This window comes from Taudactylus pleione, unplaced genomic scaffold (assembly GCF_031769625.1).
Source record: "Taudactylus pleione unplaced genomic scaffold, aTauple2 ptg000117l, whole genome shotgun sequence".
Taxonomy (NCBI): domain Eukaryota; kingdom Metazoa; phylum Chordata; class Amphibia; order Anura; family Myobatrachidae; genus Taudactylus; species Taudactylus pleione.
The window spans coordinates 17,933,669-17,952,500 of record NW_028284519.1 but is presented as its reverse complement, the minus strand read 5'-3'; the positions used below and the strand labels follow the sequence as shown (position 1 = coordinate 17,952,500).

The 18,832-nt window shown below is 40.0% G+C and overlaps 1 protein-coding gene across 3 annotated transcripts in view; it reads left to right on the top strand.

Moving 5' to 3' along the window:
- Positions 1 to 18,832, top strand: part of ZNF423 (zinc finger protein 423) — a 287,251-nt gene that overhangs the window by 235,536 nt on the left and 32,883 nt on the right. For all 3 annotated transcript variants that reach the window (XM_088471879.1, XM_088471878.1, XM_088471881.1), the window contains exon 6: positions 18,526 to 18,657. In XM_088471879.1, the coding sequence (XP_088328005.1) occupies positions 18,526 to 18,657 (132 nt within the window). The remainder of the gene's footprint in view (positions 1 to 18,525; positions 18,658 to 18,832) is intronic.

The following is an 18,832-nucleotide window of genomic DNA, read 5'->3' as shown; positions in this document are numbered from 1 at the left end:
CTATATCCTAATCTGCCTTCTGTCTGCTCAGTGTATTTATATTATCATTTTAAATAACCAGGTGTTATTGTAGAAGCAAAGTCAACCGCTGGTCCCACACGTTCTGCTTGTAAAGGAGTGATGTCTGCATTCTCTCCATCTCTCCCTCCCTTCCGCTCTCCTTCCCTTGTCCTCATGAGGTGCAGATGGTCACATTGCAGGTTAACTAGAACAGCTGGAGACACATTATTAGCTTCCTGCTGTTAACTCATATTTGCTTCGTTTTTTTCCCTTCCTAAAAAAAAAAAATATCTAAAAATATATATACAATATAATTCACAAGTTGTAGACCAGTGAAGATGCTAATCCTTTTATCAGTCCGACCCAAATTTATTAAATTCTGTTGTTTACTTGCAAAGAAAATGGTAATTATTGCCCTGTTCTGTATAATAGCATAAATGCATAAACTGTTATAGGAATGGCAGAGGCCAATGTCTCTGGGGAACCCTAGACTCATTTTTTAATGCAGCGCATTTGTCTGTGGTGGCAGGTTGTATGGTATATCATAATATTGATAAATTTCACTGTAGGAACTGACATTTTATAGCATTAATCCTAGTGGTAAAAAAACTGTGATGGAATACTATCTTTATGCAGAAAGGAGCTGAAAGCGATGACAAGAGCGGACATTAGAGGTACGGCAAAATGCTTGCAAAGTAAAAGCCGTGCATCACCTTGTCATGTGTAATGTGATGGGGATTTTTTTTTTTCTGCCTCCATTTTGGAGCCGTCCAGATTTTCTCAGCCTCTAGAAGATGGCTAGAAATGGATGCTTCAAAATAACTAATAGTGAAAACAAAATGTGTAGTTTGTTATCTGTGAAACACTTACGGCATATTTAATAAATAAAAACGTGCCGACATTCCAGGTTGGACACGTGAGAAACTCTTATTAGCAAATTGGATGTGGTTTATAACAAAGAAAAGTGGCAGACCATTCCCTTATGGCCAGTGTACAAAAGAGCTTATTGCCTGGTGGTGACTAGTGTGCCATACAGAGCCCAGACCCAGGTGACCAGTATACAACGCACAGCCCGTTTCCATATGGTAAGTGTATAATGGAGCCTAGTCCCTAGTGACCAGTATACTGTACAACGAACAGTCTGGTTCCATATGGTAAGTGTATAATAGAGCCCAGTCCCTGATGACCAGTATACAATACAGACCCTGGTTCCTTATGGTAAATTTACATTACCAAACACTGTCCTTGGAGGCTAAGTGGGCTATATAGAAGCCAACACCTGGGGTACAGTCTATGTAAATATTCCTGTGGATACCCTGTAGCACTATGCATGGTGGCCTAGTGAGCCATAGAGGCTATTCCCAGATGGCCCAGTGTATGATACAAAGCACATTCTATGATGCTTATTGGTTTCTTTACCTCCGTCAGCTCTCTCGCATTGGGCTCTATTTTTACTTAGGTAAGAAATACTGCAACCCATATTAGGGTTCAGTGCTGAGCAGAAAATGAATCGCTATGAGCAAACGATAGAAAGTGCTCACTACAATCAAGTTGTTGTGCTCACTGAACTCTGATGACTGAGAAGAGACTACCCCCCTTGATCACTACCTAGGTTTCTCCCCAAAAAAGAAAATGTAAGGTATTTTTAGAATCAAAGCCCTCGCAGCAGGGTCCTCCCTCTTGTTTTATCCCTTCCCCTATGGCCACTATCTGAGCCAATTGGTAAACACTATAACACATGGAATTGTGTATATATATATATATATGTTGTTCTGTTACCTTATTTTGTATCTGCTCTGTACGGCACTGGGGCAGTTTGTGGCACCTCATAAATGTTGTTAAATCCTAATAATAGGAGGGTTGGTTAGGCATTGACTGATCAGGCTGAAATGCTGGAATCTCACGCACCAGTCGGGAGAGTTGGCATGTAATATGCAAGAGAGCATACCATATTGGCTGTCATTAGTAACACAATTAATACACTAGCTGCAGCAGATATCTGATTGTAACCACAAAGGAGCCACATCATTTGAAAGAGGGCTCTTCTCATTCAAATAAGGGTGCCCCATGAGCACCAGAAAATAACTTCTTATGGGTCACATTCTATGAAAGAGGGGATCTTTCAAACAAGGGTGTTCCAGAGTCCCCAAGGATGGGGAAAGAACACTTTTAATACTCTTCCCCTATTTCCTGAACTGGAAAAAAAGATGCATTGTTTTGCATAGAATGGGGCGTGGCTTTCCTTTCTAAATATGAATATATTCTACTGGCGCTAATATAATATAAAAAATGGTATATTAGCTACAGAGCTGCAGTAATAGTAGCAAGCTGTGGTTTGCTTACTAGAGAGAAAGAGCCATAAAAAAATTTTTTAAGGACAATTACTGCGCTAATGTGCATTTGATAAGCTTGATTTATCAATAATTATGAGAGATGGCAGAAGTGAATAGTATCAATCGGAACATATGTTTAAATGTCATAAAATGAATACCTCAGAAACACATATAAAAGATATAATACACATAACAATCTGTACAAAATCTCTATAGTTTACCCAACACAATTATAAGTAATGTTATTGTACCAGATAAAAGTTGATATCAGTTAGAAATGCACATTAGCGCAGTAATTGTCCTAAAAAAAAATTTTGTCAGTCCTATTTCATTTAAAACCCAGGACAAGTCCCACTCAATCTTGGCATCAAAGGAGTTAAAAGATAACTTTGTATAAACAGTCATGCTTTTGGATGATCGTTAAGATTTATTGGTGCCCCATCATATACACTGTAGAAATGTCCTGCCTTCCGCACTCCAATCTAGGAGGTTGCTGCAGCTAGGCAATGTACAGGTGATAGCTGGTAATACCTCTGGCTGGTCATGAGGAAAGTTGACTACATACCCATGAGAGAGTGAGTATAAGGGCTTTGATGCTGGTTGATAGCAGTGGCCCAAATTAGTCAACTATTTTGCCTTTTGAGAGTTGTTTTGCTTTTGTTACAATTTAGAAATAATTAGAAGTTACATTTTCTCCTTGTTTGGTTCCTGCTCAATTCTTACAATAAACTGAATTACATTAAAGCGTTATTTTCTAATAATTAAGAGTGATGTGTGATTTAGACCTGTCTAAAGTTTAATGAGATCAGAACAACGCAGATCTAATTGCCTTTATAAGCATTGGCAAATAAACAATTCCAATAAATGTTTTATCAGACAATTTGGACCTTGTCCACTTACCCATGGTTTCCTTTTAGATCAGTGACTATATTTTGATTACAGTGTTGCTATACATGTTTATGATGTTTTCGTAGCTATACATTTATTTTTTTTTAATTCCTTCTACGGCAGTGTCTTGGCAGTACTGCATTGAGAACCATTTTATGTTTGGTTTTTAAAGACAAAATGTGTTCTATTTTTTTTTTTTTCATGGCACATTTTCCTGCAACCATGAACAGCCCTCCTTCAGCCCTCGTTTTTGTCTCATTTTTATTTGTTGAGTACGCCATCAAAGTCAAAGCAAGCCTTCTGTTTAGCTGCTCAAAGGGCATTTTTATTTTCTCTTGTCCGACTGAAAGTGAACACAATTCCAAAAGCTTCATCATTATGCAAATGAGCTCAATTGGATTTGCTCCCACAGATGCCTCACCAGGCAGTGTAACGACAGGAGGCTTCTTCAGCTTGGATTGAGTTGAGGAGTAGAACGGCCTTTCTGCCCTCACAGACGCCAATGCCCATTTTAATATAAAAGTCAAAATGGAACTTTGACAGCAGTTTGTATGGCAACAAACCAAGTACGGTGTTATTCCCCTCAGGAATCTAGTTAAAGAGGCACAAGGTATTGTTCAGTACAATAAATACAACATCCTTGGGTTTTTTTTTCGATTTGAGGCCTGTAATGCTTCAGCACTTACTATATACCAGCTGAGGGAGTGATTCCTCCTTAACAAGCTTATAAAATACTTGAGTAATTTGTGAGTTTATTGGAGAGCTGATTACAAACACCCCCTTATGTACACTTCAGTGGTAAATTAACATCACCAATAACAACAGGATATCTTGACGTTTTTTTTTTATTTATTTATTTTTCCTAAATTCTTTTGATGTCTGACACAATGTTATTTTGCTTGTGATACATAGGACATAAGTGTTTGTCCCTTGTTTCAGCGTCTGTTGCTCTGCATCAAATAAGTTGGAATTCTTCCTATAAATATGAGAATTGTTTAAGACTTTAGAAGCCATTTTGTTACCATTCTCAAAGTCTTTGCTCACTGGATGAGAGACGGTTTACACTTTTAAACAGGAAGAATACAGTGACGTTAACGTAACATTTACCTATAACAATCTATTAATATGCTTTCAAGTTTTAATCTACGAAAATAGTTGTAAATATTTAATACAGGCTTTATCAAGGAGTGAGGCAAATGAGCCACACTTAAGAGCCATGGATCACCAGTCTGTAAATGGAAATATCTTTCATATATCCGGAATCACAATACTAGTGTTTGGACTCCTTTCAGGCATGTGTGGGTGCTGTCAACTTTTCTGAGCGTAGTAACTTTTTTTTTATTTTGAAACTTAATCTTGCCTGATAGTAATTTTTAGTTAATCCTCATGAGACTGTTCTGTATAGTTTCTTTGTTTTCACTTTTTTATATTTAAAGGCATCATAAAAACTACACATTGGACATAACAATATTAAGAGGTCAATTCAATTAGTCACGAGCGGTGCGAAGGGCTGCAGCAAATGTGTGGCTACGCCGTCAGCTGTGCGTCATCTAACCCCCATCTGAACGTGAGCTGACAGATTCTTGTACGCACCGCTGTGGTGCTGCAAACAAAGATCAACAAGTCTGGGACTCCGTAAGTTCTGCATATGGCCGCACTGTGCGCCGACATATAGGTAATTGAATTGACCCCTTAGCGTTTTAACCAAACTTTTTCTATATACAAAGATCCTCCCCTTAATTGTTTAGCCTTAGATTCTCTCTTAACTAGAACATGATTTGTTATTGTAACCAGTCATTTTGATTGTAATATGCCTTATTTATTTATTACTAATTATTTATATAGCATACATAGTGGTTTGCAGAGAATATTTTGTCATTTACGTCCGTCCCTGCCCCAGTGGAGCTTGCAATCTGTTACCTACCACAATGACACACACACACACTAGGGTCCGTTTTTTTCAGAAGCCAAATAACCTACCAGTATGTTTAAGGATTGTGGGAGGACACTGGAGCACCCAGATGAGACCCATACAAACTCCACACACATAAATGCTCTGGTTGCAATTGAACCCAGTCCTGTGAGGCAGCAATGCTAATCACTGTGCCACTGCTTGTTTGTTGTGTCGGGTTCACACTAGACGATATAGTCCAGTGTGTACCCGGAATGTCGCTGACTATGCGTGCTCCCTCGCGTCGTCAGTAACATCCCTCGTCGGACCTGCATGCAGGTCCGATGGGCGACATAGTTAGAGAAGACCATGCTGCTGAATGCAGCATGGCCCCCGCCGTCACTGCCAGCATCGGCAAGTGTGTACGCACTTGCTGATGCCAGGTCCCGTCGCTTACGAGGTCGGTACACACTAGACATCATCTAGTGTGTACCGACCTTTAGTTTGTGTTTCAACTCCAAGAGCCAGATTCAATTAGCTGCACTAATCATCATGGGCTTGCAGCAGTGCTCGGGGCTATTCAGTTTGCAGCCCACAAGCTACACTTGACGCGGGTTTCTGTTCAACCCCTTCTAAGGCTCAAACAGAAAACTACTCATCCCGGACTCCAAAAGTAGAGTTTGGAGCAAATGTCTTTGAGTATAATGTATAGGGAAAACCTACACCAAGAAAGTGGAGACCTGGTTTCAACAGTCACTAAGAGCTGTTGTGTGACATGACTGCCTACTGCATGTATAAGAGTCATGTCGTCTACAGAGACAAACTCAGAACAATATTCATTATCTGGTTATTGGCATTGACAGCCATGGACAAGCAATTAGTTTGCATGCAAACCAGTGTTTTAACTTAGTATAAATTGTCATTCTTATAACTAGTACCACAAACCGAGATACATTTAATGAAATAATTTCAGAAATTAATAAAAAATAATTTCAGAAATTAATAAAATATGGGCCCTATTTATCAACAAATGTTAATACCAGCGGCAATTTTTGTTTAGTATCGCAGTAATACAAAAAAAATATGCCACTGGCATCCAACATTACTTACCTCGCCCCCCACCCCCACCCCCCTTCCGTCATTGGCGGCATCCTCCACTCACCTGTCTGTGCATGACCATGTTACCCGGGAGTGTGAGGTTGTATGATTTTATTAATGGTCCTGATAAAGTGAATTGTCATAATAGACAGTGAGTTATAATGCAGGATTCTCCGTCTGCATCACCGCACGTAATAAACACACTGTACATCAGACATGAACATGTTGCATGTAGGATTGTTACCTCCTGTAAAGAAACCACAGCTCAGCAAATACTTATCTTCATTTGTTGTGCCGTAACACAAACTTGTTGTTTGCTGGGGATGCAGCCAACATAATCCGTCTGATGAAATGGAGATATATTAAATGTTCACTTGTAATTAGTCATTTCATTTGCAGTTGAGGTTATTAAGGAAAATGAATGAAGAAGAATAATACTGTTCTCTGACCAGTTGCATTTTAGCCTTTTCCATCCCAGTGGAGACCAAAGCGCACATCCTGCATTTTTTGTTTTGTTTTCCATTTCATGTATGATTCACTATGTGAGCAAGAAGCTGTATTCTATCAAGGGACACACTAGTGCTGTACATATATTTTTAGCTTGAAACATATATATTATTCTTTGCTTTATGTATGGTGCCAGCATCTATTGTTTTGTCCTTGAATGGCCACGTATGAATTGCCCTGCTATTGTCCTCATTCTGTGCACCTGGGCCCCAAAGGGAAATGAACGGGTTGCTATTTTTGTGGCTAATGGTGGCTTTAAAAAGGGCATCACTGTCGAGTTGCGTAACTGGCACAACAAAACGAGTGCTTGTCACAGAGGATCAGTTAGATCCTGCCACCTACTGTTCCAGGACTCAAAAGGAGGCTCTGATCCTGTCAAATCCAGCCAAACCTCCAGAAAATATCTCCACTAGCAAGTCTCCAGATGCAGTGAGAAAGAGACACTGACAATTATCTGTTGTCAGACCAAACGTTGCACTGACAAAAACAGGCAAGAAGGGAGGATGTCATTGGCGTACCGATGCACAGAAACAAACGCAACAGGATTCCAAAAGAAATGACTCCAGGTTTCCTTACACACTAGCTTGGCTGACAGAAATTTGTCCATGTGTCCGAGTATAGGTGATATCTTGTATAAAAGTTTATTTTCCCACGAAGTCTGACTTATTTTCCTTTTGTGATTATATTTATAGTACTCATTCAGTATAATTTCTGCCATCTTTATGTTTTGTGTGTGGCTATATGGGTTTGATTAAAGACTAGTAAGGGTGACTGCACAGGGGCAGTATTGGTTCTCAGACTGTTTTTTGAAAGGTCCTAAATGAGCCACCCCCCACTGCTCAATATTCGTGCTCCCCGTTGCCTTTTAAATAAGAGTGCGGAGTAGGATGCAAAAAAAGATATATGTTCTTTTAAGGTATGTAAAATAAAAAAAATACGAATAAAAAAAAAATACAGTTTTGGAAAGATATTCCTTCAAGACTGATGTGTATGTTGGCTTATATGTGACTGATAAATAACATCTACATACATGTTCCTTTCAAGCCTGCAAACAAAAGCAATTTATCTACTAAAATGAGTTCCGTTAAATTACTTTGATTTGCAGAATTATCCGCACTACATGTCTAAGCAAGGACCTCGGGTACAGGTTACACAAGTCTGTAATTTTGTCTTCTCACGAACTCCACATACTGTATATAGGCTACATCTTTTTCACATTTTTCTTTGTAAGTCACCGTCTCCAAAGGTTAATTTGTGACAAATTGCAAGAAACATACATTACAGCATTGTAGTTTGAACCTTTGTTGTTTCTTCTGTCTCTAGAGAGGTAAATTTAACATGACGAATGATGCTCGCTATCAACCTGGATATATAGGTGGAATTAGCCCGGTTATGTCCCCTACTCACCCTATAAACCTTCTCCCCACACACATACATACATATATATATATATGTATGTGTGTGTGTGTGTGTGTGTGTGTGTGTGTGTGTATGCATATATATGTATGTATATGTATAATTTTATAATATATGACCACATTATTTTTCAGATGAATCCCAGCGTTGGCCCCAAGTGGCCCAAGGATAAAAAAACAAAAAACAAAGAAGGGTCAGTTATGAGGTTGAGTTCTCTCAGTGTTTCCATGGAAACTGACCTAATGCAAACCCTGGAGAATTTTGGAAGGCTCCCCAGGTGATAAACTCACTGTCCGTACCATCAATCCCCAGCCTTTGAGAACCCCAGTGTGCCTCATTGTCAGAGAGCTGTTTTGATAAGCATCTTTGTCCCCTCTGTGTCACGGTAGGACTCTGAGACCTCATTTGTGCTTTCGGAGCCCCCAGGAGTTAGTGGATAGTCCCATTTTTTGCCTGACACACATCGGAACACAACCTCTCGGGAAATAAATAAAGGGAGCTCAGACTTTTCCTCGTGGATTAATTAGAAAGTAGGTAGGAACAGAAATATAGGGCAGTGGAAGGATTTGGTGCTACAGAAATAAACAGAGTAAGTTTTTTTTTCTTTTTCCCCCCACCATCACAATACAGCGAGGAGCACAAGAAGGAAAATAGATTTTGAATGCATCGTTTTAATCTGTTCTGGAGACTGACTGGCATGGTAATAGTGGTATCATTATAGGAAAAAGATGGTTGATCTTATTATTTTTCTTTTCTGTTAGCCTGTCTGCTGTCAGATATTGTACAATTGTTTGCCTAATAGCAAAGTGTTTTCAATGAAAACAATTACAATAAATATTTTAAGTATAAAGCAGGAGAATGTTATTTCATAGCGATATTAACCTTCCACGTGTCTTATATACATTTTCCCTTTAGTCCATCTCTGTGCATGAATGCTTATAAAGTTTGTGATTTGTTATAGAAAGTCATCTAAAGCCAAGTTATTACTGAATGTGCCAGGAAGTCTTTTTATAGGTCTTATGAATGCTACATGTAATTGCCTTGGTGTCTACAATGTTTATTAATTAAATACAAGGTGATTCTAGTTGTTTTGACATTTGTGACACATTAAAAATGGAAAATTCACATAGGAAGTATGTAATTGGAATCCACAATTGTTCAACCTCCCCTGTATTTAGGATGCTATTACAGAAGGTGTTTATTTTACACATTTCAACGTGACATATTGGTAATGTATTCTGTCTCTCGTCAGCTCTTCAATATCAGCGCTGGATAACTGCTGAATAAATTACAGCAGCACAAATTCACGCTCATAATAATACGGTTTTCTTTTTTTATTTTTCTGTTTTTCTATATTTAATAAAAAGAATACTTCAGTAGCATACAGTGCTGTCAGCATAGACTTCTACAGATGATCCAAGTTAGTGACACAGCCAGCGCGCAAGGCAGAAGTTTAATGAACTATTGCAGCTTGTGCTAGTTACTTGTAAGTGCTTTTTTTGATTGAACAGAACAATTCTGATGTCTAAGGATAAAGGTAAACAGCAGCGTTTGTCTTCTCAATAGATACATTGTAAGTATTTAATGACCTAAGTTTAGCTGTGTTTTTAGGGTATCAAATTTGTCCGGGACTTTGAATTCACAGATCTGCTTCTACTTTTGTGATTTGTAGTTCCATTTCAGCACCAGTCTGTCATATGTCTGACTCGTGGCTATAGTTACTGTGTTTTATTATATGTTCCTTCTCTGTAATAAGAATAGTTAAAATGCCTTCTCTGTCCCGGCCTCTTCTAATATTGCAGTCTATGAAAGGGTACGTTGCACTTAAAACATAAATGAAACTATATATGTTCAAGTTTCTTATCAGAACAAAATGTTCTCTCACCGAAAAAAGTAATGTTTTTAAATATATTTTAGTACAGAAAAAAAAATTAAGAGGTATGCGAACTGTTCTTGTCACAAAAGTGCTAAAGGCTCTATGTACTAATATACACAGTCCTAGTGATCGTTTTTTGGCTCAAAACTGCACCTTTTATATAATATTGAGTTATTACATATAGTCCAGCGCTGCTTAAACATGAGGATTATGATGCCAGTAGTAGGTGAAGAAGTGGCAAGACATGCTGTATGTATATAGGCATGGCATCATTATCCTGTGTATATAGGCTGGGCAACATTATCCTATGTATATAGGCTGGACATCATTATCCTATGTATATAGGCTTGGCATCATTATCCTGTGCATATAGGCTGGGCATCATTATCCTGTGCATGTAGGCTGGACATCATCATCCTATGCATATAGGCTGGACATCATTATCCTATGCATATAGGCTGGACATCATTATCCTATGCATATAGGCTGGTCATTATTATCCTATGCATATAGGCTGGGCGTTATTATCCTGTGCATATAGGCTGGGGGTCATTATCCTGTGCATATAGGCTGGGGGTCATTATCCTGTGCATATAGGTTGGGCGTCATTATCCTGTGCATATAGGCTGGTCGTCATTATCCTGTGCATATAGGCTGGTCGTCATTATCCTATGCATATAGGCTGGACGTCATTATCCTATGCATATAGGTTGGGCGTCATTATCCTGTGCATATAGGCTGGTCGTCATTGTCCTGTGCATATAGGCTGGTCGTCATTATCCTGTGCATATAGGTTGGGCGTCATTATCCTGTGCATATAGGCTGGTCGTCATTATCCTGTGCATATAGGCTGGTCGTCATTATCCTATGCATATAGGCTGGACGTCATTATCCTATGCATATAGGTTGGGCGTCATTATCCTGTGCATATAGGCTGGGCGTCATTATCCTGTGCATATAGGCTGGGCGTCATTATCCTGTGCATATAGGCTGGGCGTCATTATCCTGTGCATATAGGCTGGGCGTCATTATCCTGTGCATATAGGCTGGGCGTCATTATCCTGTGCATATAGGCTGGGCGTCATTATCCTGTGCATATAGGCTGGGCGTTATTATCCTGTGCATATAGGCTGGGCATCATCCTATGCATATACAGTAGGTTGGCATCATCCTATGCATATAGGCTGGGCGTCATTATCCTATGCATATATGCTGGGCATCATTATTCTGTGCATATAGGCTGGGCATCATTATCCTGTGCATATAGGCTGGGCGTCATCCTATGCATATACAGTAGGTTGGCAATATCCTATGCAAAAGCAATAGGTTGGCATCATTATCCTATGCATATAGGCTGGGCGTCATCCTATGCATGTACAGTAGGTTGGCATCCTATGCATATACAGTAGGTTGGCATCATTATCCCATGAATATACAGTAGGTTGGCATCATTATCCCATGCATGTACAGTAGGTTGGCATCATTTTAGAAACTCAGAATTTGACGGCAGATAAGAACCACTTGGCCCATCTAGTCTGCCCTTTTTTACCTTTTGGTAACCTCAACCCTATGTGATCATTAGTTCTTTGTAAGGTTATTCACAGAAACAGAGAATTTGACGGCAGATAATTATCCTATGCATATAGGCTGGGCATCATTATCCTGTGCATATATTTATTTTGCTTGTTGCGATTAGGCGCTTCTGCAAAGTAATCCTGGCCATCTTAAAATCGCTGTCAGCATTTGTGATCTATAGGCCAAATAATTTGAATCATACATTGTATAAACCATTTCCCTATCATGTCCTGTTATCAGATCCTTTTGTCTCATCTGAGCGTGCGATTTCTTACTTTGGGGCACACAGCATTCAGCGCCGTGCTGCTGAGAGATTTCTGTACGTATAGAACAAAAATAGGATGCAATGGAGAATTAGTGTGGTGTCTCGTGTTACAGCCTAATGACAGGGGCGCTCTAGTGACAACCCTTCTGAGCATATACATACTTGCTCATTTCTACATTCCCAGCCATTAGCTGCCTCTAGATTGGTACAATTAGAAAAGCAATTGATGCATCAGCTAAATACTTATTATTAATTACACTGCATGCCCACCAGGAGGTTGCTGTAATTGACACAGCCCGTAAAATTGTAAGGAACGCTGAATGCATCTGTGCCTTGTGACAGACTTGCTTGGCTAGAAAAATATAAAAGAAGCTGATTTCCTCCCCGATCTTCTAATCTGGTCCGTAGTCCTGACTTCTACTGTATAGGCAAAACCAGGCCATTTTATAGTGGTTATTATAGAACATCACTGCAAATATAATTGTCACATCACTGAGAATATATTTCCCTAAGTTATGGGGCAGTAGGAATTTCTATGTGTTGTACACAGTACATGCCAGTCTAATGCATTTACAGAATGAGTATTGTGTAGTCAGTGCGGAGAAGTCAATGACTCTAACAGGCTCTGAATTATGTGCTTACAAAAATTATACAAATTCCTGCCTTTGACATATCAAGACACCTCCCAGGTTTCACCTTCAGAAATTCACATAATCGGCTACGATTCGTATCTGTGCCCCCTCCTTTCTAGGCCGTTATGGAAATAAGTAGTTGTCTGTCAAGGATCAAATGCTATTGCAGACAAAAGTAGGTAGTGAGAACATTACAGGATACTATCATCTCCCCATGACACTCGTGCACAAAGCTCTCTCTGTGCTGCTTTTGGCCTGACATAGTTTCAGCCTGACAGATTCCAGCAGGCCCTGCTTGTTTTAAACAAGAGCACATCCTATTATTTTTTTGCTTAGTGAAGTGGAAAATGAATGCTTATTACTCTGCTTCTTTTTTTAAAAAGATAATCGTATTTGCATTGCTCATTGCTAATGGATCCCATTTACCTTGTTCATCATCGTTAAAGTGAAGGGGTTAAACGAAATCGGAACATGGGGGTGATTTTAAAATGAAATGCATTAAAAAAAATCCCTTTTTTAAATTTTACAAATGATTTGCATTTGAATTTTCTTCCTTATACAGCTTGATAAAAATGTTAATGGTTTTATATTTTCTACTTTTTGTATATATATTATGATTAACACATATATCACCAGCATATTCCATTGCGCTATACAAATGACACTTTACGTGCTTTTATATGTGTAAATTGGTATGTAATCTAGAAATAAGTCCTTCCCATAGCCAAAGCTGTCTTTTTATGATGATTTACGTGCCAGCTAATGGTTGAATGAAAGTTTGTTTTAAATAATAATCCCTCTGTGCAGGTAATTCTCAAGACTAATGTAAAGCAAACATATAGACACACATGATAAATCCTGTCGCCTTCCCCTGTTCTAAGAGGCAGACTTCACATTATCCCTGACACCGCCTTGTCACATGAAGCGAGCAAGGCCTATGTTAAGATGTCATAGGCACCTATGTGTTCATAAATTATTCAAAAAGCTTCCTTTGTGAAATGTGTGTCCACACAAGTGTCTGGTTCTTTTTGTACACAAAGCTCTCTACCCCGAGTAGGTATGGAAGTGCGCAGGCTAATCGTTTTTGTTTTTTTTGCACACCTAGAATATCATTTGCAGAATTAAGTTTTCTATAAAAATTTTGCTACAAGAGTAGGGCTTATTGATTTTATGTAATATTTTTTTATTTTTTTTTAATTTCCGGGTTGAAAACAAAACCAAAAAAAACCCATAATGGATTGCTCTGGGATTTATAGTCCTCTGGGTTAAGAGAAAGATATTTAATATTCAGTAGGTAATTTAAATATTACCATGATTGTTATGTGATAGAATACCAAACAGCTGGCTGTAAGCATCTGACATCAGTGTTGGCTAGGGAACAAAGTATTTTGCCTTATAAAAATATATTAAAGTGAGTTAGTGCTGTAACCATGTTTCAGGAAATTAAACATATATAGAATTATCTTGATGAATTGATGAAGCACAAAGCATCCGTGGCACACTGCAAAATAAGCTTTGGTCCATATAAACCTAGAATTTCACAGCAGATAAGAACCACTTGGCCCATCTAGTCTGCCCTTTTAGGGTTAGGTCATTTGGGTTAGGGGGTTAGTATTCGGGTATTTTGAGGGTTAGGGTAGGTGGACAGATACTAAAACAAGGTCTCTGGGGTTCAAAAGGGGAAAAAGTGTCCAGGACGGAGTGCAGGAGCCATAGGGGAAAGACTTAAAACAATCAGAAGTGTAGCAAGCAAATGTCATCTCCGTGCAATGTCCAAGCAGGGTGTTTAGTAAGCCATGTTCAGGATATAGAGAATGCAGGTGTTTAGTAAGCCATGGCCAGGATATAGAGAATGCAGGTGTTTAGTAAGCCATGGCCAGGATATAGAGAATGCAGGTGTTTAGTAAGCCATGGCCGGGATATGGAGAATGCAGGTGTTTAGTAAGCCATGTCCAGGATATGGAGAATGCAGGTGTTTAGTAAGCCATGTCCAGGATATGGAGAATGCAGGTATTTAGTAAGCCATGGCCAGGATATAGAGAATGCAGGTGTTTAGTAAGCCATGGCCAGGATATAGAGAATGCAGGTGTTTAGTAAGCCATGGCCAGGATATAGAGAATGCAGGTGTTTAGTAAGCCATGGCCAGGATATAGAGAATGCAGGTGTTTAGTAAGCCATGTCCAGGATATAGAGAATGCAGGTGTTTAGTAAGCCATGGCCAGGATATAGAGAATGCAGGTGTTTAGTAAGCCATGGCCAGGATATAGAGAATGCAGGTGTTTAGTAAGCCATGGCCGGGATATGGAGAATGCAGGTGTTTAGTAAGCCATGTCCAGGATATGGAGAATGCAGGTGTTTAGTAAGCCATGTCCAGGATATGGAGAATGCAGGTATTTAGTAAGCCATGGCCAGGATATAGAGAATGCAGGTGTTTAGTAAGCCATGGCCAGGATATAGAGAATGCAGGTGTTTAGTAAGCCATGGCCAGGATATAGAGAATGCAGGTGTTTAGTAAGCCATGGCCGGGATATAGAGAATGCAGGTGTTTAGTAAGCCATGGCCGGGATATGGAGAATGCAGGTGTTTAGTAAGCCATGTCCAGGATATGGAGAATGCAGGTGTTTAGTAAGCCATGTCCAGGATATGGAGAATGCAGGTGTTTAGTAAGCCATGGCCAGGATATAGAGAATGCAGGTGTTTAGTAAGCCATGGCCAGGATATAGAGAATGCAGGTGTTTAGTAAGCCATGGCCAGGATATAGAGAATGCAGGTGTTTAGTAAGCCATGTCCAGGATATGGAGAATGCAGGTGTTTAGTAAGCCATGTCCAGGATATGGAGAATGCAGGTGTTTAGTAAGCCATGTCCAGGATATGGAGAATGCAGGTGTTTAGTAAGCCATGTCCAGGATATGGAGAATGCAGGTGTTTAGTAAGCCATGGCCAGGATATGGAGAATGCAGGTGTTTAGTAAGCCATGGCCAGGATATGGAGAATGCAGGTGTTTAGTAAGCCATGTCCAGGATATGGAGAATGCAGGTGTTTAGTAAGCCATGGCCAGGATATGGAGAATGCAGGTGTTTAGTAAGCCATGTCCAGGATATGGAGAATGCAGGTGTTTAGTAAGCCATGTCCAGGATATGGAGAATGCAGGTGTTTAGTAAGCCATGGCCAGGATATAGAGAATGCAGGTGTTTAGTAAGCCATGGCCAGGATATAGAGAATGCAGATGTTTAGTAAGCCATGGCCAGGATATGGAGAATGCAGGTGTTTAGTAAGCCATGTCCAGGATATGGAGAATGCAGGTGTTTAGTAAGCCATGTCCAGGATATGGAGAATGCAGGTGTTTAGTAAGCCATGGCCAGGATATAGAGAATGCAGCTGTTTAGTAAGCCATGGCCAGGATATAGAGAATGCAGGTGTTTAGTAAGCCATGGCCAGGATATGGAGAATGCAGGTGTTTGAATCGGAGGGAGGCCGAAGCACAGTTTCTTTGAAGTAGTTTTACAGCAGTAGAGATTTCAGATTGACTGTTTTCCCCCTGTTTAACTTCTGCATAACTCTTAAGAATGCTTTAAATATAATAACATATAGAAAACACTTTGAATAAGAAAAAACACAGCAGTTTATATCTGATAGATTTCCATAAAAGCACATAGGTTTACAGAGCAAGATGGCAGCATTTGCAGAAGACTAGAAGCATGTGCAAGCCAAAGGTGCTCCGAACCAACTGGCAAAATCAAATGTACATAACTCAATCCTGACCAATATTCTTTCTAGCTGAGCCATTTGTGGTCCTATTTAAGCCATAGAGCTCCTTGCTGTCTGTGGGATCTGAGGCACTCTGCAAGCATAAGTCCTTAGGTCCTATAAAGCCTGCTTCTCACACTCTGTCTGCAAGGCACACTAACGTCCATGTTTCAAAGATCACCATGCTTGAGCACAGATGTGAAATCAAAATGACTGAGGTGCTAATTAATCTGTGCTCAAGCATGGATATCCTTAAAACTGGACTGTTAGGCTGGGTACACATTTAAACGACAGGCAATCGTGCTGATGTTCAGGGCGATTTGTCTTCATCCTGGACATCGCATGATTGCCGGCACACACTTGAAAGATGTAATGAAAGACAGAACAATCACTGTTCCGTCCTTCAGTAACTTGTACAGGCTCACATGCGATATCGTATGATTGACTGTGCAGCACAGCCAATCGCACGGTATCGCATGCGACCGCGGGTACGCGCAAAATGGGCATACACACTGCGCGATATGCCCGATTTGTTGTTCCGATTTGGCTTAATCGGGCCGATATCGTACAGGTGTATATGCACCCTTAGTGTGTTTTGAGGAGAGAGATTTAAAAGCACTGCTATAAAGGTATACCATTTATTTCTCATCGAGCTATGCTTAAGGGTATGTTGACATGGATAGAATGTCGACATTCACAGTACATATCTCTGTGCCACCTGTTCCACCCAGGTACATGAAGTACAACCATCAGTGTCTGATGCAACTTGTACAATAAAGTACAATATTTTGTCACCTGCATAATGGATGTAATTCCAGCACAGGTATTTGTTATAGACCTAGGTATTTAAGGTCCTTTTGTAAAACATAAGATTGTAAATATAGAGAGTCATTGATGCACTTTACTGTAGTAGGAGTTTCATTTTTTGCTTCATTGCTCTCACTCCTTAGAATGTCCAGCTAGTTTCTAGGTGTGAGGGTGTATTATGTGCTCTGTAATATTTATAATGTTTCCTATGTATATGTGCTATGCATTTCAGCTCTTTCTCTTATGTGAAACGACCATCTACAAACATTATTTGAAAGAACCTTCTCGCCCCACTGCACACATTCTCTTTTCCCTCATCATCCACCTTTTCTCTTTCCTACCCCAACACTTTCTCTCCACCTCTCTCTCTTCCTCCCTCCCCAACTGTCACCACCCCTACAGTATCTCCCCTGTACTTCTGGCCCAGGAGGGAGGGATCAGACATCATACTGTCGCCACCCCTACAGTATCTCCCCTGTGCTTCTGGCCCAGGAGGGAGGGATCAGACATCATACTAACAGTCACCACACCTACAGTATCTCCCCTGTGCTTCTGGCCCAGGTAGACATCATACTAACTGTCACTATATTCAGACATGATAACATATAGGGCGGAATTCAATTGTATTCGCAGCTCGCATCTCCCGTCTAAAGTGACAGGAGATCGCGGGCCGCTATGCAATTGTCCAAGATTTTCGTGCGGATCGCGCTCATAGAGGTCAGGTTTAGCTGCGTAAAGCAGCTAAACCCGACCAAAGTGCTGGGCGCGATCGCGAAAAGTGATGTTTGGGCGCCCAAACATGTCACTTTTCGCACATTTCAGCTCTCATCCCCCAGGGGCTGCGAGCTGAAGTGTAGCGCTGGCAGCTCATCGTGTCCGACAGGAGCAAGAATTGAATAGCTCCGTCGGGCGCGATAGGGGCTAGAAAGAATTGAATTCCGCCCATAATGTTTATTACCAGTCGATTTTATTATATTGATGACTAATTAATAATAACTTACAAGAAAACAACCCAAATACAGTATAACATGAAATATTTGTAGTCACAAGCATATTGTGAGGGGAGAGGGTAGCTTTCTTTTTAACTCTTTCTTTCATGTTGTTTTTTTCTTACCCAACACTACTTACTTTACTGCAAGAAATGTATTTACTTGTATGACAGTCAAGAGACTGCAGCGTTCACTGTGCGTATCCGTGTTCTTACAGGTGCCTGTACCATGTGTAGATACACTAGTTCCCTAGGCCACAGATGAATGCACACAAAGCTGTACCAGAGGAGAGTTAGTGTAACCAATATACCATAGTAGACTTCATATACCATTTTATCTTTAGCACTTGATGCATTTTAATTTATAATGAGAAATGGTATTCAACTACAGGTTTATAAGCAAATGTATTGTATTGGACCTTTGCGCTTTGGAGCAGAATACTGCATTTCAGACTGTAATCTGCTGTGTCACTAACAAGTGTGCATCATTTGAACCTTGCAGAGGAAGGAATCAATCACGAGTGCAAGCTGTGCAACCAGATGTTTGACTCTCCGGCTAAGCTTCTGTGTCACCTGATTGAGCACAGCTTTGAAGGAATGGGAGGAACATTCAAATGTCCCGTTTGTTTTACAGGTAAGACCAGATCAGGGTTTTATTTTGCCAGATTTAATTAGAAACTATTTGATAAAGGATCCGATTGTACTGTAATCCCATATTCATCTGATTTCCTAATGTATAACATGTACTATAAGATAAACAGAATGCTGCTGTAAGCCTGGTGTGGGTTAATTGGATGCTTTGTCAGCTG